The following is a 25,257-nucleotide window of genomic DNA, read 5'->3' as shown; positions in this document are numbered from 1 at the left end:
ATGGCTTGGTTTTGTTCCTTTTTTAATTTCCTGTTTATGTGGTTCAAACCCAGGCATTTTAATTGATTTTCTCTTCTCTCCCACACCAAAAAAACCTTCACTAATTGTTGTTTTTGGTGATTTCAATTTAGCTTCGGCTTTCGAGCAGGCACACACACACTTTTAAGCTGTTGTACACTCCATTATTGTTCATCAGTTTCTCAAAAGCCTCTTTCACTCGCTGCCTCGGCTCTTTCCTCTGTCAACAGCTTGTTCACCAGCACATGCTTCCTTTTTTTCCATTCTTCCTCTCCTCCTTTGTTTCATTACGTTTTTAAGAATAACCCTGGGCTGCTACAACAGATGCTGCCGAGGTAAAAGAGCTTCCGCACACGAACACGCACAACAACTGAACATGCTTTTGTGTTGAAAGGAAGAGCTGTTAACGCTGTCTATTAGCACAACTGAGAAGTTCATTCTGGTAGAATCACCCCACGTTATAATGACATCTCGCTTTCCTGCGCGGCTTTCTCCTTGGCCTTTCACTGTGTGTCTGTCATATATTTTCAGAGCTTCTTGAATCCGTCTGTTGAAAGTAATTTTCTTCTTATTGTCATGGATAAAAACTGACACCCCTGCAAAATGGCAAACAAGTGGCTTGTTTGAGCTAGATAAATATCTGGCTTTATAAATAACTTTTATTCACTTTAAATCCAATTAATAACTCATTATTTGTTTTATATTTTCCGACATTTTCTTAGCAGATTGCAGCAATCACTCATGGCTGAATGTCTTCTGCTCTGTAAACAGATTGCTCCATAAAGGCAGACTAAGAGACGCATAGCCGATGAGATTGCTTAAAAAATCGAATAAAACACGCATCACATAGATGGAACAAATTCATGCTGACTTCTCACTAAAACGCCCACATTAAAAGCACGATAACAAAAAGAAACACAGGAATCTGGCGTATAACCAAAGCCTGCAGCTTTTCTGAAAAGGAGATGGTTGGAAGGCTGGAGAATCATTAGACTGCAGACAAAACAAAGGCACACACACTCACCAACACACAGATGCTGGGAGGCTGAAGTTGTACCGTGTTTTAACAAGAAGTGAGAGAAAGTGAGGGACCGAAGGGGAGAATGCTTTTTGAGTGAAAGGCCATCTGCTGAGTCCGTGGCGATGCCAGTCGCTCGCTCGCTTCCCATCGCTCGCACCTGCCAGCCTGCCAAAGCACCCTCAGGAGGACCCAAAACTTCACACACCGCAAACACACACTTGTGCGCCTGTGCACTCGCAGAGCAATAATGGCACGCACACAGCAATAACTGGTGTGATTTGTCAGCGCCGTGCTGCGTCGAAGGAGCTTTGGACATTTGTTCATGTTTTCCCTCCTGCGGTAACAATAGCATAACAGCACTTTATTAAACGAGAACAGGACCGAACAGAATAGCCTGCAAATCAGCCCGTTTATGAGGCGTAGCTTTGCAGTACCCTGCCAGCCAGGGCTGTGGGGAGTGTGTGTGTGTGAGTGAGTGAGAAACACTGTACGGGCATTCATTGTTATTTTATAGCTCAGTGATAAAATTCTCTCTATCAGATTGTTGAAAATGTGGCGAGGATTGTGAATTCGATAGGTGAACTAGGTGTAAAACAAGAAGACAAAAGCTCTGCAGCACTTGTATCCAGTCCAGTGATTATTGAGGAAATGATTTAAACAGCTGACATTTAGGGAGAAAAAGGCCCTCACAAAGGTCTAGTGGGAAATTATTTCAACCCTGGCTGACTCGGTGTCAATTTCAATTCCAATTTAATCATCGTCCACATTGAACCGGTCTCAGGAAACACATCATGTTATCTATACATTGTGGAGGGGGGGTTCAAACAAATGTACATTTCAGGAACGCAGCAGGAAATGAAAGCCAGAGAGCCAAAGATGGATGAAAGTGAAGAGAAAAGCAGAGTGAAAAGGGAGAGAAATGGACTGATTGACAGATAAGATTGAAGGTTTAGTAGATGAAACGAGGGGGGCATGTGCAACAAGAGAAGAGAGAAAACCAATCCTTATTTTTAGATTTCTCCCAGTTCCTCCAAAACTTGAAGTATGACACTCCTATTGCACCTAAAAGTGCAATCGCCCACCCATCATCTCACCGAGCCTTCCTCCGCGTCTCTCAAACACACTTGTAATCTATATTTTCATCTCGCGCTCCTTGCACCTCTCTCGTTGTGCCGCCGGCTCTCCTCCTCCATCCATCAATCGCCTTTTTCTCTTTCCATCCCTCCTCTTTCTCTCTATCTCTCACACCATCTCGAAATGTAGCTCTCTAGTGGCGCAAACATACTTCAGATGTTTTCCCTCACCCCCCCCCCCCCCCTCGCTACATTCTGTCATTCCCATTGCCGATCTAATAAGCTCTCATTTTATCCTCCACTTGTTTCCCCTTCTTTACCTTACTTCTGTCCATCTCTCCCCCCTTGAGCTCTCCTGCTCTTGTCTCTCTAGTGATGTAGCTTTGATCATCGCCACACACACACACACACACACACACACACACACACACACACACACACACACACACACACACACACACACCACACACACACACACACACACACACACACACACACACACACACACACACACACACACACACACACACACACGCACACACATTTTGACAGATGTTGTTTAATAGAAAGCAGTAATCAACACTACTTCCTCCCAAGCGTCCCCCCACCTCTGAAAGGTAGAAAGAAAGATAGAGACGGAGTGAGGGGAAGATGAAGAGAGGGAGAGGAGGGGGCTGAAATTGATGGCGGTGCATCGACCCTTCTATAAAACCTAGTTAACACCTCCCCAGCCTGTGAAACCTGATTAGTTGAGTGTGAGTGTGAGTCATCATGTGTGTTCATATAACACAGTGTTTAACAGGTTGTTTTGATGCTAACATGCACAACCTCATAATTCCCCTATGATGAATTTCTTACCAATGTGCTCCCATTCACGTGCTTTGTGTGCATGTATGTGAGTGAGTGTGTGTGTGTGTGTGTGACACAAGCGTCTCCACTGATTACATCCCTCCTAGTCAATAGTGAATAGAGCACTCAGCCTGATAAGCAATCACCTGAATCAATACTAATGTTTGTAGTGTGTGTACATTAGTTGTGTGTGTGTGTGTGTATTCCTTAACATGCAGCTAATCTAGGCGGAGCTCATGGAGGATACACATTTAGTTACAAGCACGGTAAATCACAGATTCTGTCATCCCTCTTCCTCCTCTCAGCTGCTCTCTTGCCGTTGTACCTTTCTTCTCCGTCCAAAGAGCCCAAAGCTTTCATCTCCCTCGCCTTTTACCGATGGCCATTCTTTTATTTTCCTTTCTCCCTCTCATCTCTCATTCCTCTTTGGCCTTTTTTGAGATTGAGCACTAACCTTCAAAGGGAGTGATCATGGAGAGTCCATGCTCTTCACATACAGAATAACACAGCCTTTAGTTTAGGCTGCAGCAGCAGTATAAATGTCAAAGTTTGAGGCCCTGCTTTAGCACACCGACACGTTGTAATCCCTTAGAAAGAGGCAACGGGATATGACGTGAGACCTTGTGTTTCCAAGAATGCATACAGTATAGTACCAGATAGACCCATATGATTATTGACAGATTATTGTATTTATAGTAGGACAGCGAGTAAATGACATTATGGCAGTACTAAATTCAGTCAGCTTCAACTTGAACCTTCTCTGTTGGTGACCCTTCAATGTGCCACCAATCAGATTAAAGCTGTCAGTGGCATAATCTGCAGCAACTCGTAATGGTGTTAAAGCTGTACAGTATAACAGCAAATGAAGTTATAAGGCTGGACATGTTCTTTCTTCAGTCAACTGTCAGCAAACTGAAAAGACACAGTCTGTCAGTTGTTCCCACTTCCTGTCCATGACATACCATAGGCTTCTACTAGTTCTTCAACATACATCTTTAAAAAGGAACAAAAGTATATACTTTTGGTTTTAGGAAAAGATTTCCTGAAAGCAGCTGGGCACTTTGGTTTTTCTCGAACTAAATGCAAGTAGTGCATTTGTTAGGAACTCACAGTCCAAAATAATCTACAGTGCAGTGCCCATGTTCATTAGAAGTTGATTTATTAGATGTTCATAAGAAATTCATTCGAAAGTCAGATCCAAATTGGTGCTTTTTAATGTGTTTTCAAGAGTTTTTGGACAACATTGAAGCTCTATGTAGCAGAGGATTAAGATTGATCTTTTACTTTGATTGTATTTTTGGTCTTTTCATCAGCTTTATTGATAATGAGGGAAAAGTTGAGCATTACCAAGAATATCATTCTGTATTTAATGTGTCATAAACAACCTTATTTAGAGTCATTTTAGGGTGATTTTTGTCATTCATACTGGTCGTGTGTTTAGAGAACTTTAGTATCCCTACCTTCCGCTGACAACAAAGCAAGTCACAAGGAAGATGAGGAGGACGATTCCCCCGGCGATGGACACAGCCAGGATGGTGGACTGGTTAGGGTCCCCGATGGCAAAAACATCTGTAGAGGAGACAAAAGGAACACAGAGGATTAATAGTAATATGCATAAAGGAGCACGTAGAGAGGATTAGCATGTTTTCTGTACGAGGGAAGATGAAGGGAGGCTGGGAGTAAAAAAAAAGACAGCAAGGTGAATGTGGCGAGAGGAAAGAGGGAGTGAGAATGAAATATGATAGCATTCGAAAAGGAGATAAAAGACAGAGGTTAAAGGAGAGGGAAAAAAGAGAGAGTAAAAGTGAGCGATGGAGGCGGATGGAATAGTAAGTAAGGTCCTTGATGAAAAGCTCTCCCACTCTGCATCGCCTGTGAGGCTATGAGAGTGGATGTGAAAGCCATTCCCATTCGGCCGCACTGTCCAAATGGATATGTTAACAGTGCCCATAACAAGGCTACCGCCGAGAACTTTCTGCAAAGATGCATCGATTTTCACGCCACACCAATCAAACCATTACTCAAAACAAATACCCCATTTATCTGGCTTAGCAAAGCATGAGCTGACACGTGTGTGTGTGTGTGTGTGTGTGTGTGTGTGTGTGTGTGTGTGTGTGTGTGTGTGTGTGTGTGTGTGTGTGTGTTGAAGAGGCAAATGAATGCCCCTAGGCATCCACAGATAAGCATTGATCTTCTATTACATTTACTGCCGCACACATTGACAGCCTTCTTTACCAATCCATATAATTGATCTGATTAGGTAACCTCGATATGATTGCTATGGGGTCATCTGAATGTGGCAAATCCTGTATTTCACAGCACTGAACCTGACTCTGAACCCGCTGTATGAAGACTCGTTGACAGCTCTGTAGCAGTGATACCCAACCTGTGTCCTGAGCTCCATACAGTCACTGTTTCCTCATGACTGGACTAAAAAACCCAACTTCTAAATACTTTAGTGATTATCGAATGTTTAGTAGGCTAATGTGTGCCCGCTGTATGCCATACAAACAATCTATAGTGCACTGTTATACATTAACTGATTCATCCCACTCTGCCTGCCTGTCTGGGAATCAATGTTCACTTTAAAGAGCAGATTATGGGGCCACTAAAGCAGAAAATCCTAGAGCACATAATGAAGCGATAATGAAGGGGGATGACAGCAAACAAAAGAGAAAAAGGACGAGTGACTGAGAGATTGAACAAATCTCGACAGAGCTGTTAGCTCGGCCCTCTGGCCTGAATCACCCGGCATAGATTTATGTTTGTGTCTCGTCCTCTTCTTTACCAAAGTCTATAAGTATGGAATACATTTGTTAATTAAAGTACACAGTCTCCTTTAGGCAAATACAGACATGCGCTATACACTATTGTAGTAGTTTGAGGACTAGGGGAATAAAAGCAGTACGAAAGGATGAGGATGCCTGGTGTTTCCACGCTCTGGCTTTCTGTACGGTTGTTATCATAATTTCTGCCAGGTGCAAACTTCTACTACCGGTTAACTATTGTTTTCTGGTTGTGGGAATCAAAACACTGAATTACATTCACCATCCATGAAAGCATGGTTGTTTCTCATTTGAGTGAAATAGGATTTTTTTACCTTATGTACTTCCAGGATGCTTTTATGCTGCTGATTTGTTTTATTTCGGGTGAACATCGGACTCTTACAGTACTGCACTGTGATACATTAAGTGTGATCTTCTAACTTCTAAGAAATGGCATGTAACTATTTTCTGTGCAATTGTTAACAGTAAGAACACAGGGAACATTTTAAAACAAGGAAAATAGACATAGAAACCATGGTCCAATTTCACAGAACAAAAAGAAGAGGTAAATAGTAAAGTATAAATCATGTCTTTACCTTCGTGGCTGGTTTCCAATTCAATCTCTCCGCCGTAGCTCCCGTAGCCCCCGTCGGTCCGAGCCCTGACCCTGAACACGTAGGTGGTCCCTGGCTTCAGCCCGTCCACTGTCATCATGTTGGAGCGAGTCTTCAACACGGTGTAGTTCTGCTCCCGCTGGTTCTGAAGTGGAGGAAAGAGCGAGAGGAGAGAATTCAATACTAAATTCAGTGGATAATATTCCATTTCTGAGAATAATGTCACTGTGGATAAAAAGGTTCACATTTATAAATATACTCAAGAGGGTTATATAAAGAGCAATGGGCTGTGATATTGAGACGAGCAAAAAATAATAGAAACCTCAAATTGTTTAATGTAAATGTCCCCAGGGGCCAAATACACCTCACTAAGTTTTCATTTGTTCATCGCTGGACCATTTGGCCGCATTTATACATGAGCATCTGTCTAGTCCCAAATCTTTTCCCTTTTACACATAGGGGCAATGTGTGGTTACTTAATTCCCGCTTCGTTTCAAACTACCTTGTACAGTGTGTGCGTGTGTGTGTGTGTGTGTGTGTGTGTGTGTGTGTGTGTGTGTGTGTGTGGTGTGTGTGTGTGTGTGTGTGTGTGTGTGTGTGTGCGTGTGTGTGTGTGTGTATGTGTGTGTGTGTGTGTGTGTGTGTGTGTGTGTGTGTGCACACAAAATGTGTGTGTAGGAGGATGAATAAGGAATAAGTGTGTCTGTCAGTAAGATGATTCCCTGCAGAGAGGCTGATACTCTACCTAATGGAAGACACTCTACAACAAGGATTAACACTATTTTACTGCTAATGCCTGCCAACCACACACACCCAAACACACACGCTTCATTTCATCATCTTGGCCGTGTTTTACGAGGTTTGTTCGACAGATGTGTGGTTAATTGGCTTGGTGCGAGCAGTAGGGGAGACGTGAGGAATAGAGAGGTAGAGATGTTTTGATGAACAAGTCATTACGGGCATTCCCCTAGGCTAAACCCAAATTCTAGGAGCCTAGACGATGAAGCTGAAGTGAAGAAAATGCCAACAAGTTGCATTAAACCCATTAAAGGGTTGCCCTAAAAATGTAGCATTAGTAGTACACAGTAAAGAGTAGTTTGACAATTTTGGAAATTAACTTTTTTGCTGATTCACCACCACCACTCTCATATCTGTATGCTAAATATGAAGCCAAACCCAGATACCGGTGGCCTTAGGTTAGCACAAAACCTGGACATGGGGAAGCGGTTTGCATCGTTCTGTCTAAATGTAACTAAACTGCCTACCAGCACCTCTAAAACTCACATATTAACATGTAATATGTCCTTCCATGCAAAAAGCAAAGTGTAGGAAAATCAATATTCAATTTAACAGAGGGTCATGTGTCTGACTAATTTGTGGCCTGGACGAGCTACTTCCTGGATTCTCAGCTAGTTGGTTCCTGTCAGGAGTAAATTAACCCTTCGTAAAACAACAAATCGTTGTAACTCAAACAAACTACATGCAAATCTGTTACTTATGAGCTTCATAGACACTGTTAGGTGCATTTTTATAACTCTTGGACACAGTAAGGCTAGTGCTTTTTGCCTGTTTGCAGCTTTTGTGTTAACTTAAGCCAACCAGCTGCTAGCAGCCTAGCAATAAATTCAACATGCACTGACAGAGATATCAATCTTCTTATTTTACTCTAAAAACAAAGCGTATACCTCCAAAAATCAAACTTATCCATTTAAGTTGTTCCACAGCTCCAGTTTTTAACAGGTTTCCTGTTACAAATCTGAAATAACAGTAAACTGATCTTCATTGTGTGCCGCTTTTAAAAGGAATCAGCGGCTGTGTGCATCTCTCTCACCTTCTCATAGTAGATGACCTCATACTCCACTATCGCTCCGTTTGGTCTCTCCGGACCCTGCCAGGCCAAAGTCACGCTGTCCTTGCTCCGCCTCTCCTTCAGCACCACGCTCACTGCAGTAAACAAAGAAGAGACAAAGAGAGAGTAAAGTTTAATGAGAGGAGAGAATTAACTTGAAAAGAGGCAGAGATAAAGACGGCGCGCTATGCAGGAGACGAGATGGATACCCGCTGTGCTAAATAACTAGAAATACCCTTATTGGAAGTCATTATCATGTATTTTTGCTAATGAGAGAGAGCTAACAAGCTGTTTAAAACGTGTGATTACAGCATTCAACATTGTGTGACATGCGTGTACTGTGTATAGTGTGCAATCTGCTCATGTTATTAATGTGTAAACCCCAAACCCTGTGACTTCCTACCCAGCCTTCACACATGGGGCACATGCTCGTGTGGGTTGAAAGTGTGTTTCTGCTTGTGTACCAATGTGTGTGTGTGTACTGTAGTAGAGAGTAGCACATGTGACACATTGGGATCCTAATGAGGTTAACAACCTCCTACATCCCTTCCACCTCCCCCTCTGCTACTATTACACACACATCTATAGTACGGGGACTATTACTCATCACCACCCTGTCATATGCACTTCTCTTGCAGCACTTTCCCACAGCCCGACACTGCGAAAGATGCACGCATGATTATATTTGTGAAGGAAGGGTTTCAGGGGTGTCATTTTGTGGTATCAGGGAGATGCAGCAGAGCAGTGATTTTACAGTTGCAGTGTAAAAGCCTGATAATATTTGTGAGCACACTGCAATCAGGAAACAATTTTGAAAAATACTCCCGCTGAATCATAGTACAAATTCCTAGCTCAGGCTGATGAATACGTTCTTCCCCCGGATGATTTATTTTCCAATCAGCCTTTAAAAGGGGATATTGGTGAAGGCATGCAAAATCCTTTCTTTCTTGAGTTTGTGCTGCAATTTAAATCTGAATACACACTGTGAAATAGCTGTCTGTGTAAACAAATACTGGTGTTTTGATATCTATATTTAAATGTGGGGGTTCCAATTTTTACATATATATTACACCCGTATGTTCTCACCTGTCTGGGATGTAGTGACATTGATGACCACCGTTCCTCTGGGGGTGGGGCTGAAGTCGGACACTCCGTTCTGGCTCTCAACAGTGAAGCTGTAGTTGGAGTCCGGCTGCAGGTCGGTGACCAGCACGCTGGCTGACGAGAGACCAAACTGTCTGGGGACAAAGTGGACGCTGCTACCACACGGTGTGCACTTCCTGCCGTCTCCGGAGCACTTCCTGCAGTGGAGGCTGTAGCTGATGTCTCCTCTGCCTCCTGTGTCTCTGGGTGGAGACCACTCCAAGGTGACGCAGGTCTCGTTCACCGTGGAGATGGGGTTCTCAGGGGCAGATGGTGGACCTAAGGAGAAGATCATTTCAGTCACCATGGGAAGTGTATACCTTTTATATTCAAGGTTAGTTAGGTTTAAGGTTAGTTTATTTGTATAGCACATGTTAAGACACAGAGGCAATTCAAAGCGCTTCACATAGGCATTTAACGCATAATAATAAAAACACAAGAAAAAAAAGACAGTTCATAAAAGCGATGAAATACTGGCTGCAGCTAAAAGTGCAATGATAACGGTTAAAGGATCAGGATAGGCTGCATTAAAAATAAAGGTTTTTAACCTTGATTTAAAAGAACCCAGGGTTGGGAAGAACCTCAGAATTGCAGTCAGTTTGTTCCAGGCTTGTAGTGCATACATGCTAAAAGCTGCCTCAGCAAATTTCGTTCTGACTGTGTTGGAAAAACAGAAACAAAACTGCAATAATAAAGCAGAGAGAGTAGAGTCTTATTCAACCAATCGAGAAATGACTGGAAGTCGAATGTGAGGCGTACAAAGGTGCCTTTTTTATCTCCAAAGGAACTGTAATTGTACAGGACTTCAATGATTTAGCATTGCACCCCTATAACATGGTCTGATTAGGATAGAGAGTTTAGATTCAGAAGAACCAGAGATGTTGTCTTCCCAGCATGCACTGGGTGAGTTGCATATTAAAACCATAGGTTAAAACCCACAGGATTCACTGTCTATTCACACACCATTCCAGTCCCAGCTCACATAAAAGTGACTGATCAAGGTTTTTTTATTTCGTCTACATTCTCTTTCCATACATTGTCTTCATGTTCATTACCAGACGTTATACGGTTTCCATTAAGAGCAGCATTTGCATTGATTAAATTAAAAAATAATTAACTGCCTCCAACTGGAGGGTGGACACTTGCCGCTCGATTAATGAATAGCTGTGGAATGGACAGAGATAAAAAGAGCTTTGCTGGTTGTAAATGGGACAGTATGATAATATATTACACTTCCACTTAAATACATCTTTAAAGAGAATTCACGTGATGTTGAATCGTCGGCGCTCCAATGCACGGAGGGTTTTACCATGGGGAAGTTAACTGATACTCTTTTGGGGCTGCACTGAAGACAATTAATACTGAGTGGACGATGATCTATAGAAAGGGCCCAGAGTCATTTTTCTCATGAGTCAGGTACATTTTATGATTTAGAGTGGTTAATATTGCTCTGAACTTCAGCTGCAATGATTAGTGTGTCACAGAGTCCAAAAAGTGTGCCAGTCATCATTCTCAAAGAAGCAAAAGCACACAAAGGGTATTAATTAGGCATTTAGCCGTAGTGCATTTATGATGGCACATACATTAAAAAAATATGTGGATAATATTTCAAATCTTTTTTTGCAATTGAAGCAGCAGTGGGGTTTAACACAGATGCTGTAATGGCCATTTTGCCTCTTAATAAACCACAGAGATTACAATACAAGATTTGACTGGATGTATGTGTTATTTTATTTTTTATTTGTCGTACTTCCATGAAAGATGCCGGACAAAATGTAATTTGAAATTGTGTACTACACTTGTGTAGAACAGTTGTGTATGCCTACATGAATCTAAGAGGAATGAAAGAGAAGAGACAAACTAGGAATTACAGAACTAAGTAGTAGCTTAAACGCAGAAAAATAATACATTCCTTTACCAAATTGTTTATATCAATGAAATCCTGTTTAGGGCCACAAAAACATTTGTATGTTTGGGACTCATTTATCCCGCAGTGTCTGCCTGAAAGCAGCCTTATCTTGAAGCACACACACACACACACACACACACACACACACACACACACACACACACACACACACACGCACGCACGCACGCACGCACGCACACACACTGCTCTCAGAACAACATCAGGAACAATTTAAACGAATTAAATGTTTGCATTGTGTAACTATAAAGACCTTAAAGCACAACATTTAGTCTGCTTATAAAGTCATAAAGTGGGACAAATTAATTGCATGTTTAACTATAAAATCAGTTTTCCGTTTGAAGTTTCCTGCCGCTAAGCATGCTGGGAAATGTGTTTGTAGTGTGTGTGACATCACATGTGACCCTAATGGAATGACATCCTCACAGTTGAAAGTACAATCCATGACATCATCACATGACATCACAGTTGAGAGTAGAATCGATGACATCACATGGCTTGGATCTTGACATTGCAAGGAGAGCTCTGAAGTGCCGTAATTCTTCAGTTGTTCGGTTCAGAGCGGTGAGTGGTACACATATTCAGTCAGAGCAAAAAAACTTCACAGTTTTCTCGACAAAACACGTATTACTTTGACACATAGATTTGTATTCCTACGCACAACACAAGTCCACAGACAGTGCCATGGATAGAACAAAGTCAGACCAGAGCAACAAGGAGACATCCGACAGCCAGAACGATGAGAGTCTCCTGCAGTTTGACGCAGAGACCGTCAAACTGCTCATGATGAGAGGAGATGAACTCTTTGAGTGTGTGACAATCTGTGAGGAAAGATACAGTGCTCTGGAGGAAAGATACAGCGCTCTGGAGAAGGAGATGGAAACTAAAGAGGCTCAACACAAGCAGCAGCTGGAGGAGAACCTGGTGACCATAAACCTGCTGAAAAGAAGAGAGGAAGAACTCCTTCAGAGCCAGGAGAAGTCCACCAAGGACCTGGCTGAGAAACAACAGAGCTGGGAGAGTGCGAAACAAGGCATGAAGTATGTAGTGGACAAGACAAACTACCAGGCCGCTAGAAACCACACCTTGGAGAGCGAAAAACAAAAGATGGAATGGAAAGTGAAAGGGGTGATGAAGCACAACAGTCAGCAGACCTTTAGAATCCACACCTTGGAGAAGGAAGTCCAAAAGTTGGTGCTCCAGTTGAAAAAGCAGGGAGAAAAGATTTCTGAAGACCAACAACCGATGGAGACCAAACTAAAAGAGGTGTCTCAGGAAAAGGACGACCTGGCAAAGAAGAACCTGAGCTGTGAGACGGAGCTCAAACAGGTGGAGGCCAAACTAAAACAGGTGGAGGAGGAGAACGAGCGTCTGGCAAAGAACAACAAAAGCTGGGAGACGGATGTCAAACAGCTGAAAGACCAGATGAGAGAGAAGGAGGACAAGTTCTCCAAAGACCTGGCCGAAAAACACCTGAGCTGGGAGAGTGAGAAACATCAGCTGGAGGACGAGAGGAGAGAGATGGAGACTACATTAAAACAGGTGGAGGAATCCAAGAAGAAGCTGGCGGAGGAGAACCACAGCTTGGAGTTGGACGTCCAACTGAAGGACTTGCTAGTGAAGCAGTTTGAGAAAGACATGAAAGTGCAGGAGGAAAAGTCCTCCAAACAACACCAGAGCTGGGAAACCAAGGCCAGTTTGATGGAGACTGAACTAAAAGAGGTCACTCAGGAGAAAGAAGACCTGGCTCAGACACTTCAGAGCCAGGCGACTGAATTCAAAGAGATGCAGGCTCAGTTACATCAGGCAGAGGATGAGAACAACCGGAGCTGGGAGACAAAAGTCCAGCAGCTTGAAGAGGAGATGAAGGAGCAGAAGGAGAAGTGCTCCAGAGACCTGAGCCAGGAACACCAGAGCTGGGAGACCACGGTTAATCTGATGGAGACACAACTGGAGGAGGTGAAGGAGGAGAAGGACAACCTCGCTCAGACACGACTGAGCTGGGAGGCTAAAGAGAAAAAGATGGAGGACGAGAAGACACTTCTGGAGGACCTGTGTCTTCACATGAAGAATAAGAGCAGAGGATTCTTCGCTCGCAGGATGGTGACTGAGGAAAGGGACGCCATTTTGCAGAAGATGCTACGCAAGATGCAAGAGAAGGAGATGGGAAAGGAAGCAAAGGGGGAGAAAGAGGAGAAGGAGTAGGCTGGACGTCAGTAGCTGCCCTTTCCTCTCCTCTTTGCCTCCTCCCTTTCCCTCACCTCCTTCCTCCTACCTCACCCCATACTGCCTTCCCCTTTTCATACTCAGGGTTTTCTCCTGGAGCTCAGGTTTTCCCACAATCTATAAAATGGAATGTGAAAAAACTCACTATTAAGTCCCTCCTCCATTAACTGTACCTACTTCCTGCTACCTCACCCTCTCTCACCTTACTCCATCCATTATTTACTTTACATACTTCCTCCTCACTTCCCCCCAAACTCTCTCCTCCACTCCCCTCACTTTTTGGTTGTGTTTAGACTTGATTTTAAAATAAAATGTTAATTAAATGTATTATGTGTGTGCATCGCTGTGTAAACGTATACAGTATATATTCATTACTGTATGACATGTTGGTTACTAAAGTACTGGTATCTGTTCTATTTGTGATTTAAACAACTTTGAATTGAATAAATACAACAACAACAACAATCTAATCAAATGTTTTATCTAAAAAACTGCACATTCATTGCTTTAATCAGAAGGGACTCGTCAGTACTTCATAAATCATATGACACCAAGCCAGTCTTTTTTTATTCACTTTCAGCCCATTTTATGATCTGTAGTCTCCAATGAGCCGCTAGATCAGGAGACATGCTGATGTTCCTTTAAACCCTGATGTGTGGGTTCTAGTTCTGCCTTTTTTACTGAATCCATGAGGATACATTACATTACATGACATGACATTACATTTAGCTGGTGCTTTATCTAAAGCAATGTACTGTAAAGTAAAAGTAGAAGTACTCAGATCTTGTACTTGAGTAAAAGTAAAAGTACTCAGATCCTGTACTTGAGTAAAAGTAGAAGTACCCAGATCTTGTACTTGAGTAAAAGTAGAAGAACTCAGATCATAAAAAGTTACTGAATGCAGCTAAATACATGATATAATGTGTCCTCCCAAGCTTCCTTGCAGTCAAAATGGCGGCAAGACGACAACACTATCTGGTCAAAACAGACCAAATCTTTCTATGGATGTCAGTTTCTGAGCAATGATAAAGACCAAAATGGGGCTTGGACCAAACTAGGTAATGCTTGTTTCTGGCGTGTTGTTGTAGATCAATTTAGGCCCCTAATAGTCCATTGAGAGGAGTGAGGAGTCAGCACTCAATGACTCAACTACTAACGGTTCCCTCGTATGCAAATCATTGGTTTTTGGAACGTGTGTTTGATTAGAATATATCTGGTTTACAAAAGCTTATGGGTTTTTAACGCTTTGATCTACGACGTAAATGAACACAGTAAATAAATACCCCACTTCACTTTTTGTGTCATAGGAAAAGTGGTTGTCAGCAAGTGTCTAAATGAGACGACTAAACGTAATCACGCCCAACATTAGCCGCCTTTAGCTTAGCATTTACGCCTCAACTATTATAAAAGTGGTGCTAATATGTGGATAATTTATCATACATCAGTATCATCAACATTTGTTCGCCACAGATCTGATTTTCTGGAATAGTGCAAAAGCCAATTTGAAAAATCCCATTGACTTTAAGTCGAGGGAACCATTGCGATGCTAACATGCTAACATCCAAGTCGGCTAACAAACAGACTCATCCCTGCACCGCTCTATTACAAAAGGACCTGTAAGGCTTGTTGTCCTCTGTCTACACCCTGTCATTATTAAATATAAACTATAGCAGTAATTTGAATCGTACTAAGGGTGTATTTCATTTCTAGTTACCTCTTAATAACAAATGTATTACCCCCTAATTCCCTGTACTTCTTCCACTCTACCAACCAGTAGCAGCTATTTATAATTGGTACCCAATATGTACAAAACATTTACAAGCTGTTATTTGAAATATGACTAATTCAATATGTTTGATAGTGATATATCAAACCAAATAGCTGTAATACTGGATCATCATCCTTCAGACGCGTGGTGTACCACAACGATGTAAAACACATAGTGGGATATAGTGATATTTAATGCTTCAAACACGATTATATTTGTTTTTCAGAGGAGTTAATTAATTAAAATCAACTGATCTGTAAATAATGTCAGTATTTCTTAAGTGTGTCTACAGTAAGCAGAAACAAACACACAAATAATGCACTTAAAATAAAGAATTATATATTTTGTATTAATAAAGACAGAAAAGACATACAAAGAGGCTTGTGACCTAGTGGCTTTGTCACCAAAGATGCAACCGGATTATATCTCATTATTCAACAATAAACGAAATTCCTCAATTCTGCCTTTTTCTGTGCTTTCTCATTGGCTGATCTTTTTAAAAAACATCAGGAAGGTCACTCTGAGGGAACCACAACCGCCCGACTCATCATCAAGGTAAGCCTTTACTGTGCTATTCCTGTTGTTTGAGAACCACTCTAATGGAAGCCATTGATTATGGTGGTTCACAGCACGGTGCGGGTATCCCAACTGTAAGGAAATATATCAGTAGATGCTTTCAGCCTGACATCTCATCAGGCCCTGGCCATGCAGCGAGCCCCAGGGGCCCGCTGACAGAGCCTGGGACTTTCCTGATTAGCCTTCCCAGTGGCGAGGCTCTCCAAAGCGCAGGGGGGATAGGGGAAAGGTGGGAGTGGGGGATGGAGGCCATGCTGTGGATAATTGAGGCTGTTGCTCGTACATTTCCTGAAAATATGTGCTGACTGATCCTGCTAATTCGGTCTTTTTTTCTCTCCATCCCCCCCACTTCCCTCGGCCACACTTAACTGTCCATCATCTCTTCTACTGATCGGTCTTTTATGACATTTAAATGATATGCCTCTGATAGTCCACTATTTCCCCTGCTGTTCTATTCTTTGCCTGTGTCTTGAGTATCATTATCCATGTCTCTCTATGACTAATTCTTTCACCTTTTCTCCTTATTTCCTAATTTTTCCGCTCTCCATCCTCTTCAGTTCTAGCATGTGCGTGCATGTATGCATGCCCATACATATTTGAACGTATCGTTACTCATTTCCAGGCGATAACATAATCGTCACACATCTCACCTGCTACAACGATTAATGAGTGTAATCTACCATAACCTGATAATGGGTTTGGGTATATGTGTGTGTGTGTGTGTGTGTGCACATATTTTTTTAGCCCCACCATTTCCCAGTCCTTTCCCACCCCTATATCCCTCCATCTAGCTCAATCCATCTCTTACTTTTCCATCTTCCCTCATCCTTTCTGTTCTCCTCCGTCCCTGTTCCTGAGGATGTGGTCTGATGATACCCCTGGCTCCATGCTTTTGTGTGTTGGTGTGTGTGTCTATGATCTTGAGTGAGAAACATCATCAGATTTCTATCACAGTATCACCCGTACCAGTGTTCTCATCTGAGATATATGTGGTGGTAACCACACAGCTAAAAAACGTGTGTGTGTGTCTCTAGTGTTGTGTAAACCAATAGCGGCTGAGGAGGAAGAAAATACATGGTGGGATTATGTATAGAAATGGAATGCAGCCAAGCAATGTAAATTCATACAGGAATACCTTGCAGAGTAATTAAATGAAATGTAATCCAATCATTGTGACATAATGAAATTCTATAACCTGACAATGAATACAGCCAAATGCAAATATCTGACTTCCTTGAAAGCCTGGAATACACAATGTGGTATGAAATAAGCTTCCAGCTGTATGACTGTGTTGGTGACATGTGTGTGTGTTTTGCCCAGTGATTGTATTACTCACGTGAGCAGGCCATGGAGCGTGGGTCGGCCTCGGCACGATAGAAACCTTTCTCGCAGACGCACTCGACGGCTTGTTCCTGCGGGGACGAGCTGTGAGGAGGACATTTGGTGCAATAGGCATCAGTGGCTGAAGCTTTGTAGGTACCAGTTCGGCACGCTGGAGAGAGGAGACAGATAAACACAGGGTTAGAGGCTGTGCTGTGTTGACCCTTTAAGACTTTTCCCCTTTTTCATACACCAATGAAGTCTGTGCCAGAAATCAATGTCCTCCAGAAATGCTTTTATAGGATAATTTAGGTCAATTAAAGCTTGGGTTACATTTAAGATTAATTTTTTCATTTACCATAACACTATTCTCGCCAAAGGAACTGACAGCAGCATTGCTTAAAAGTCACTGCATATTGTGCTACGCAGTCACATGATAGGGTGGAGGTTGTAAACAATCATTTGCCTGCTTCAACACTTGTTAATGTTCCTCCCGCTGTATGACTGAGTACAGTGTCATAATAACTGACAGAAATAATGCTTCAACAAAAAAAAAATGAAACCAGAATTCTGCAGAAGTAGAGTATGAGGGAACTGCAGACACTCAAAGCAGAAAATGTACGAAAAGGCAAAAACAACAGGCTACAACAAAGCTCTCATAGACACTGATAGGTCATAAGAAGTGCCATGAAGCACCCTTGGCTAAAAAAAGGAGAAAAAAAACATCTGATTTAATATATTGTGACATTAGGTCTACGTGAGATCCTCTTACATCAGGCTGAGGGCCTGTATAACCACAGGGCGGTACAGTAGAATAACACAGTGCAACAGCAGATCATCTGTCATCCCTGTTATATCAGATTTAGATCATCTGACAACCGGGGGAACAGAAAAACACAGGCGCAGTCCCAGCAATAGTCACAATATCATATTATGACTATTGCTATGGCTGTTTCAGTGGCTGCATATTAGTCATTATGTGGAGTCATAAAACTGAGGAGGGAAAACCGTGCATCTGCTCAACAGGAGCCGTCTGCTGAAAATAGATTGGGGACGCGAATGATTTCCCTTTTGCATCTCTAGGCAATAAAATGGAATTCCTGACGTCCCCTTTGGTAATCTGAATATAGATTACGCATGTATTTATTTATACATTCACAGGCCTGGTATTCTCATCTTCGCAAGCTGCCACGGCGGTAAATAGTATTACAGTGTACAAAACCCCACGTTAAAGAAAATGAGGGCGTCTCAAATGCAATTCAATAGATGCCCTGTGTGTATGTTAGTGCTTGGATAAGTTGGATCTATTTTATATAGAATCCGCCAGGTGCTAATTGCATGTTCGTGTGCTGAGCGCTTGTGTGCGCAAAGGTGTTAAGTACGTGGCGAGTGAGAATGTGTGCGTGTTTGTTTGTGTGTGATCGTGTGTGTTCGCTTGCTGATTGCTTGTGCTAGTGGTGAAGGTCACGGATTTAATCAACCTACACGTCACTCGTCCCAGAAAGGCTGTAAATGATCACACACACACACACACACACACACACACACACACACACACATTCTCTTACGTAGTTAACCTGCTTGATAGAGGAATGGTAAAGTGGCCTAAAAGAAGTGTGTTTCCTCACTGTGGAGGTAAGTTCTTCCACCTGGACGATATGCTCGCTCGCATGCAGACAGTATTTTTAGGCAAATCATTCATCACATGGGAGCAAAGTCCAGTAGCACAATCCCCAAAAGACCTGAGAGAACACTAGCAAAGGGATGTGTGTGTGGGTGTGGAAAGGAGAGAAAGAAAGAATAAAGGAAATAAAGAGAGAGGAAAGGAAAGGGAGTGATAATTCTCAAAGGGCTTCTGCTCTCTTTCCTTCTTCCTGTCAGCTTCCAAGGTAATGGGTGCCTATGTGCTGTGCTAGTGACTGTGTGTGTGTGTGTGTGTGTGTGTGTGTGTGTGTGTGTGTGTGTGTGTGTGTGTGTGTGTGTGTGTGTGTGTGTGTGTGTGTGTGTGTGTGTGTGTGTGTGTGTGTGTGTGTGTGTGTGTGTGTGTGTGTGTGTGTGTGTGTGTGTGTGTGTGTTCTGTTGGCTGGGCTGTAGGAGTAGGGTGGAAAAGCAGCTTTTCTCCGGGGACGTTCCATCCGGAGAGTCCTGGCTCCGGGCGCTGGCCAGCCACAGAGGCACAAAAGGACCCTTACGCTAGAGGACAGACAGGGCACCCCATGCCAGGCCTGGCGTATAAACAACTGCCTGATCAAAAACTTTTCGCAAGAATGGCGGCTTGGCTGCTCTGAGTAGAGCTCCCTTCTCCCTCCTTAAGTTTTCTACTCTGCTTTTCAACCTTGTTCTCACTCTCTCCCGCTAATCTTGCCTCTTTTTTTTGCTCAAGTTCCTTCCAGTGTGTGCCCCATGGGAAATGTGTTACTTGACTTGGTTCCCTTATGATTAATGATTTACCATAGATATGTAAAAGAGACAAGGGGGCTGAGGCAGCGAGATAGTGCTCACATGCAATCACACCCAAAAAAAGACAGAAGAAGTGCAAAAAAGTTTAGTCACAAAAACAATCTTGTGGAACCGTGAGCAAACTCACAATTTACATCTTCTTTAAAGTAATGGTTGATAATGCTGTACTTTGAGCGTGTGTGTGTGTATTTGTACATAGATGTGTTTCTCATAAAGACAAAGAGTGGCCTCAGATCCAGTGTCTTATTAAATATTCATCCAGTCACCAGAGAGACTTAGTGTATTTATGCCAATCGATAGCTCTTAGATATGATATAGTACTGCTACTGAAGACACACCCTCAGTCACCACGCACTGATTGAGAACAGCCCAACTGTGTCCTCTGGGAAAACACTGTCAAGGATGAGCTGATAAAGATCTACTCCTTTTTTTTACAATTTCTAGGGCTGCAAATACTGTTTTCTTTTTTTAATAAATTACAAAAAATTGTCAAATTAGCCTAGAACTGTTTCTCAAACCACAGGAAAATGTCTCTGGAAGGCCGCAATCATCAATGTCTATGTTTATGAACAATGTGTGACTGATTGTGTGTAAGAAGTATTTACGAAGCTTCAGATCATTTTACCCTAATTCCAGTGAAATGCAGCTCTATTGAGTTCGCAGCGTCTCTACTACTTGGTTTGGTTTGTGGCTCACAACATTGCAGTTTTGGTCAACCCGGTCTCACAGTCTGCGTACAAATGACACGACTTTGCAAAGGCGTGCAATAGATACGCAGAAGTCCAATTTTGCGTGCATATGATACGCTGATATTGCACCTCAAACATTCAAACAAAGAGCTCTGTGGCTTCAGGCTTGATCGCCGTTCCAATGACAGTTTTAATGTTTGCGGTGCAATAAACGACACAGCAGCTTATTGGGTTATGGTTAGGGTTAAATAAATGGCAAAGATATGTAGAAAATAAACGCATTTAAGATACTTTCATAACAAACGTAACGTGGGAGTATCATATGCACGCAAAATCGGATTTCTGCGTATCTATTGCACGCCTTTGCAAAGTCGTGTCATTTGTACGCAGACTGAAGAGAGTGGGCTGGTTTTGGTTCACTTTCCACAGACATCAACTATCTATTCATCTGAAACAGGTTGCAAGAAAGCTTTTATAAAACTGCTTGAGATTAAAGGTTAGAGGTGTCATGGCTGTCAGGCTACCCTCAAGTCCTCTCTCTGCCTTTTCAACTCGGCCAACAATTTCGGAGTGCTTCTTTACTGTTTTCTTTCAAGACCTCATTGAACTGGTGGGCAGTATGAAACATCTGAACCTCAAACATCTAGAGAAATGTGTTGCCAAACAGCTCACTACTATCCTGCACAAACACTTTTGATACATTTCAATCTGATTTCAGTCAGAAGCATTTGTCTGAAACAGCTCTCCTCATTGTCTCAAGTGACTTAATGGTCTCTTCTGACGTGGGTGAATTATATGTTTAGATGCTGCTGGATCTTAGCGCAGTAGACAACTGACTGAAAGGTTTAGGCAGTGGGTGGGTATCTCATGGTGTGCTGTGGATTCCTATCCCACTGGAGTTTCTCTGTGTCTTTTTGACCTTTTATGTCTGAAACTGTTGCTCATTACTGTGGTGTGCCTCAGGGTTTTGTCTTGGGTCCTATATTATTTGCTTTGTGTATGCTTTCCTTAGGTCATTGAGAGCACATGTAAAGGTACCTCTTATCATTGTTTTGCTGATGAGATCCAATAGAGTGGTGCAGTGACGCATCCTAAAACCCGGAAGTAAGCTGCGCATGGGTTCCCTTGACAAAAAAGCAACGTGATTTCTCCATAGGATTTTGGAAAATAGCTCGAAATAAGGTCTGTGGAAAACGAACCTGTTTGATAAATGCACGTTTTGTTCAGCCGGATAATCTCCACATGTCTACCCTACTTTTATAATTTTCGAATCATAAATCTAATCGCCAGAAGCAAAATTCTAACGTTATGCTATAAACGAACTACAGCCGTTCACAGCAGGGTTGCACGACTGTAACGTCATGCCAACTTAAGATCGATATTCAAAAATACAGATTCAAAATTGTTGAAGCGTTTGTTTTAACAGTTTGCAAGAGCGCAGGTACTTTCTTTCCAGCAGAACAGGGGCAAACAAACTTAGCGGGAGTGTTTACGTGTTTGGCGTAACATACAACGTCCTCGACAACTTCTGTAGTCCTATTCAGCCACTTGTTAACAACCATCGTTTTTCAAATACGTAAACTCTTCAGAAATCACCAGTGAAATCACACTGCTGATGTATTTAATGTCGTAGAACAAAACGTGATCCGTCTCTTATATTTGTGTCAACCACAGACCTTATTTCGAGCTATTTTCCAAAATCCTATGGAAAAATCCCATTGACTCTGAGACGAGGGAACCGGCAGGGGTAAAATGCTAACTCACTTCCGGGGTTTAGGACTCGTCATTGCACCACTCTATTGTATGTTTTTTTTTTTACACAGTTGTCTGACTGCCATATAATACTACATTTTGACCAGTCTGTTTACTTTAACATATATCGTTTCCCCGTTCATGTTTCTTCTTTGCTAAACTGAGAATCACATCCTGAGCTAGACATGATGATTCAAACTTTTATATCATCCCAGTGAATTACACGTTTTGGCATCAGAAGACATTTTTTTTAAAACCTTTATTTAACCAGGTGGTCCCATTGAGATCATCGACAGGTCTCCCTTTTTCAAGGGAGACCTGTCCATTTACTATGACTGGTTATGTAACCGGATACAGTTACATCATTCTAAAATGAGGTATATAAGTTGCTTGTAAAAATGAAAAAAAGCAGCTGACTGCAGTGGAAGAGTAGGAAGGGCCTGCAAGTGCACACACAGTAACATGTATCTCATAGTTAAGGCTCTTACATTGTAAGTACATTCAAACAGGAGAATCTGGATGTATGCAAAATCCCATCAGCTGCACTCTTCTGAAAAAGAAAAACACAGTCTAGTTTGGAACCTTCTTTTCTCCTTCACTTGTACAAATGTCCTTGCAACTATTAATTGCTGCGTTCTTGCTTTCTGTCGCACTCGGGTCAGGTCTAACATTGGTTCCCTGCCGGCTGTACCATAGAGGGCACAGAGGAGAAACCTGGGGGGTATAGAATGTGTGTACATGTGTGTGTTCTTTCGAGAGGGATTCATACTTGGTGGTATATCTCCCTTGGGCCAGTGTAAAGCTTGCTGGCCCACGGGAGATGAGCTCCATAATAGTCACCATGGCAACAGGCTTTCACGACAGAACCCTTCTAGTACCCGTCGAGTGCCACAGCTCCTGGAGCACACAGCAGGCTGTATGTGTGTGTATGTGTGTGTGTGTGTGTGTGTGTCTGTGCTACCGAGGCGGTTGTTGAGGCCACCTACTTAAAAATTGATACATCAAGCGTCAATGCAGAAGTCTGACGAGATTGAACCTGACGTCCTTCACGGCCACCAGGGTCGCATCTGTATGTGTTTGTGTGTGTTTGATGCTCATGTTTACATTGCCGTGAAACATGCTTTCGGTTCAGTTGACATGTTTCTGGTAAAAAAAAAGCCCTATTCTGTGAAAAAAATATATAGTTATATATAACGCAGCATTGACCATCTAATTATTTGCGAACAAATAATTAGATGGTCAATGCTGCGTTAGTTTGCACACACTGCGATGACAAAAAGCTGGTGGAAAGTTAATAACAATTGTCGTTGTTGATAAGTGGAAGTAATATGTGCAAGTGTTTTTTGTTTGGTGTGTTTATAGAGTAAGGAGCAGAGCATGAGTGTGTTTGAATGTGTGTGTGAGTGGGTGGTAATGTGGAGGTTTGTCTGAAATAAAGATGTCAACATCAGAGTCCAGCTCCCTGCTGTGAACTAATCCCTAATCGGAGTTCATAACAACCTTCACCACTATAATATTCACCATAAGTACTAATCCTGTGAAACACACACAATTTCTGCCGAAGCCTCTTGTGATGACATTACATCCGCACGCTTGATTTGTCTTTTTTCCCAAAGTAATCATTATATCAACTTATTAAACAATAATTACCTCATATAATGTGTACTACAAACAACAGGGGGAGCATTACAGATTCACAGCACTTTGCCTTCACAGTTCTTTTTTATTTGTTTATAATGGTTATTGAGGTGATCAACAAAAAACAACAGCACAAGTTGCCTCTCTTTGTTTGTTGTTGGGTTTCTGCTGCTTGCTTTATTGTGCAAATAATTATCCTTTTTGTGAGGCAGTTATTAAATACTTTTTTGTTGTTAAACAGTTATTTCATTGTTTATTTATCCTTTATTTGGCCTGGAGGTCTCATTGAGATGATAGATCCCCTCTTTCAGGGTTGTATTTATGTCATATTTAAACATCACACCTCTCACTAAAACAAATTACCATTACTGAAAACAATCAACAAAAACACAGAAACAAACAAACATTTAAACATTGATTAGCTTATTATAAGCAGTCTGAACATGAGATCTCTAAGGACAAGTCAGAAACCTTTTTTGTTTTTCTATGGAAATAAGAAATGGCCATGGTTGCTGATAAGTGGCAGTAATTGCTGTCTAGTTTAACCCAAGTATCTAGTCATGTCATGACTGATAAACAAGCTCTAAACATAATGAATTACATTGCTACTCAACATGTTGGTTTTTGCTCATTGGTACTAACACATCAGCATACTGGGTCTCAATGGAAGGTTAACCCACCTGAACTAACATTATGTATCATCGCTGTATTTTAGACTAAATATTGTTCTGTTTGATCGGATTTTAGGACAGACAGATAGATATTTATTTTTTCCCCATCTGAATTGAAAGGAATAGGCTTTGAAAAGGCATGATAACACTCGTAAAGTCACTCAAAGACATTCAAGTCCATAATGACATATATAACAATGTATATTTAAAAGTCTTTGATGTTGGTCATGGAAATAAAATCCATTTACGATAGAACAGATGTTAAAATATCCTTGCAAACTCATAGTTAAAGGTGGGGTAGGTAAGTTTGAGAAACCGGCTCGAGATACACTTTTTGTTATATTCCATGGAATGCTCTTAACATCCCGATAGCAATGAATATCTTAAGTGCTTTGACAAAAAATCCATAAAAAAATGTCTTCTGTGGAAGCCGTAGTACTGTAAAAAGCACGACTGTCTGCCGCCTGTCTGTCAGCCACGCACAAATGTATCTCGTGCCCTCATTGGGCGTGCCCTCATTGGGCGTGCATTGCAGCAGTACTTCAATGACTCGCCAGCAACAGGCGGCCACTTTCACCAGTCTGCTGACGTCATGTGCGCGTTCATGTGTGTTGGAGGAGGTGCTCTGTAAGGAAGTCTGAAGGAAGGGGCGGATTCTTTTCGGCTGTGTACTTTCAAATGTTAGTGCACTCGAGCCGGTTTCTGAAACTTACCTACCCCACCTTTAATGAATCCATTTTGTAAGAACCTGTGGCATGTTTGGACTTATATGGTTAGATGTTTTCAAATTGCTTTAGAAGAAAAAGGTCCCACATAAGAATGTCAGTAACCGTGCTTTTATAATCAAATTATTTAGTGTTGTGTGGTGTGTCTGGAGCTGATCAACTGTTAAAAGTAG

The 25,257-nt window shown here is 42.0% G+C and overlaps 1 protein-coding gene across 3 annotated transcripts in view; it reads right to left on the bottom strand.

Moving 5' to 3' along the window:
• Window positions 1-25,257, bottom strand: part of epha4b (eph receptor A4b) — a 101,990-nt gene that overhangs the window by 37,973 nt on the left and 38,760 nt on the right. For all 3 annotated transcript variants that reach the window (XM_034195947.1, XM_034195948.1, XM_034195949.1), the window contains exons 6-10: window positions 17,166-17,321; window positions 9,276-9,611; window positions 8,172-8,284; window positions 6,323-6,485; window positions 4,422-4,530 (exon numbers count right to left, since the gene is read on the bottom strand). In XM_034195947.1, coding sequence (XP_034051838.1) covers window positions 4,422-4,530; window positions 6,323-6,485; window positions 8,172-8,284; window positions 9,276-9,611; window positions 17,166-17,321 — 877 coding nt within the window. The remainder of the gene's footprint in view (window positions 1-4,421; window positions 4,531-6,322; window positions 6,486-8,171; window positions 8,285-9,275; window positions 9,612-17,165; window positions 17,322-25,257) is intronic.

The sequence above is a fragment of the Gymnodraco acuticeps genome, unplaced genomic scaffold, assembly GCF_902827175.1.
Source record: "Gymnodraco acuticeps unplaced genomic scaffold, fGymAcu1.1, whole genome shotgun sequence".
In the NCBI taxonomy this organism is placed as follows: domain Eukaryota; kingdom Metazoa; phylum Chordata; class Actinopteri; order Perciformes; family Bathydraconidae; genus Gymnodraco; species Gymnodraco acuticeps.
Note: the sequence above shows the minus strand (reverse complement) of the source record. Positions and strands in the feature narration are given on the sequence as shown.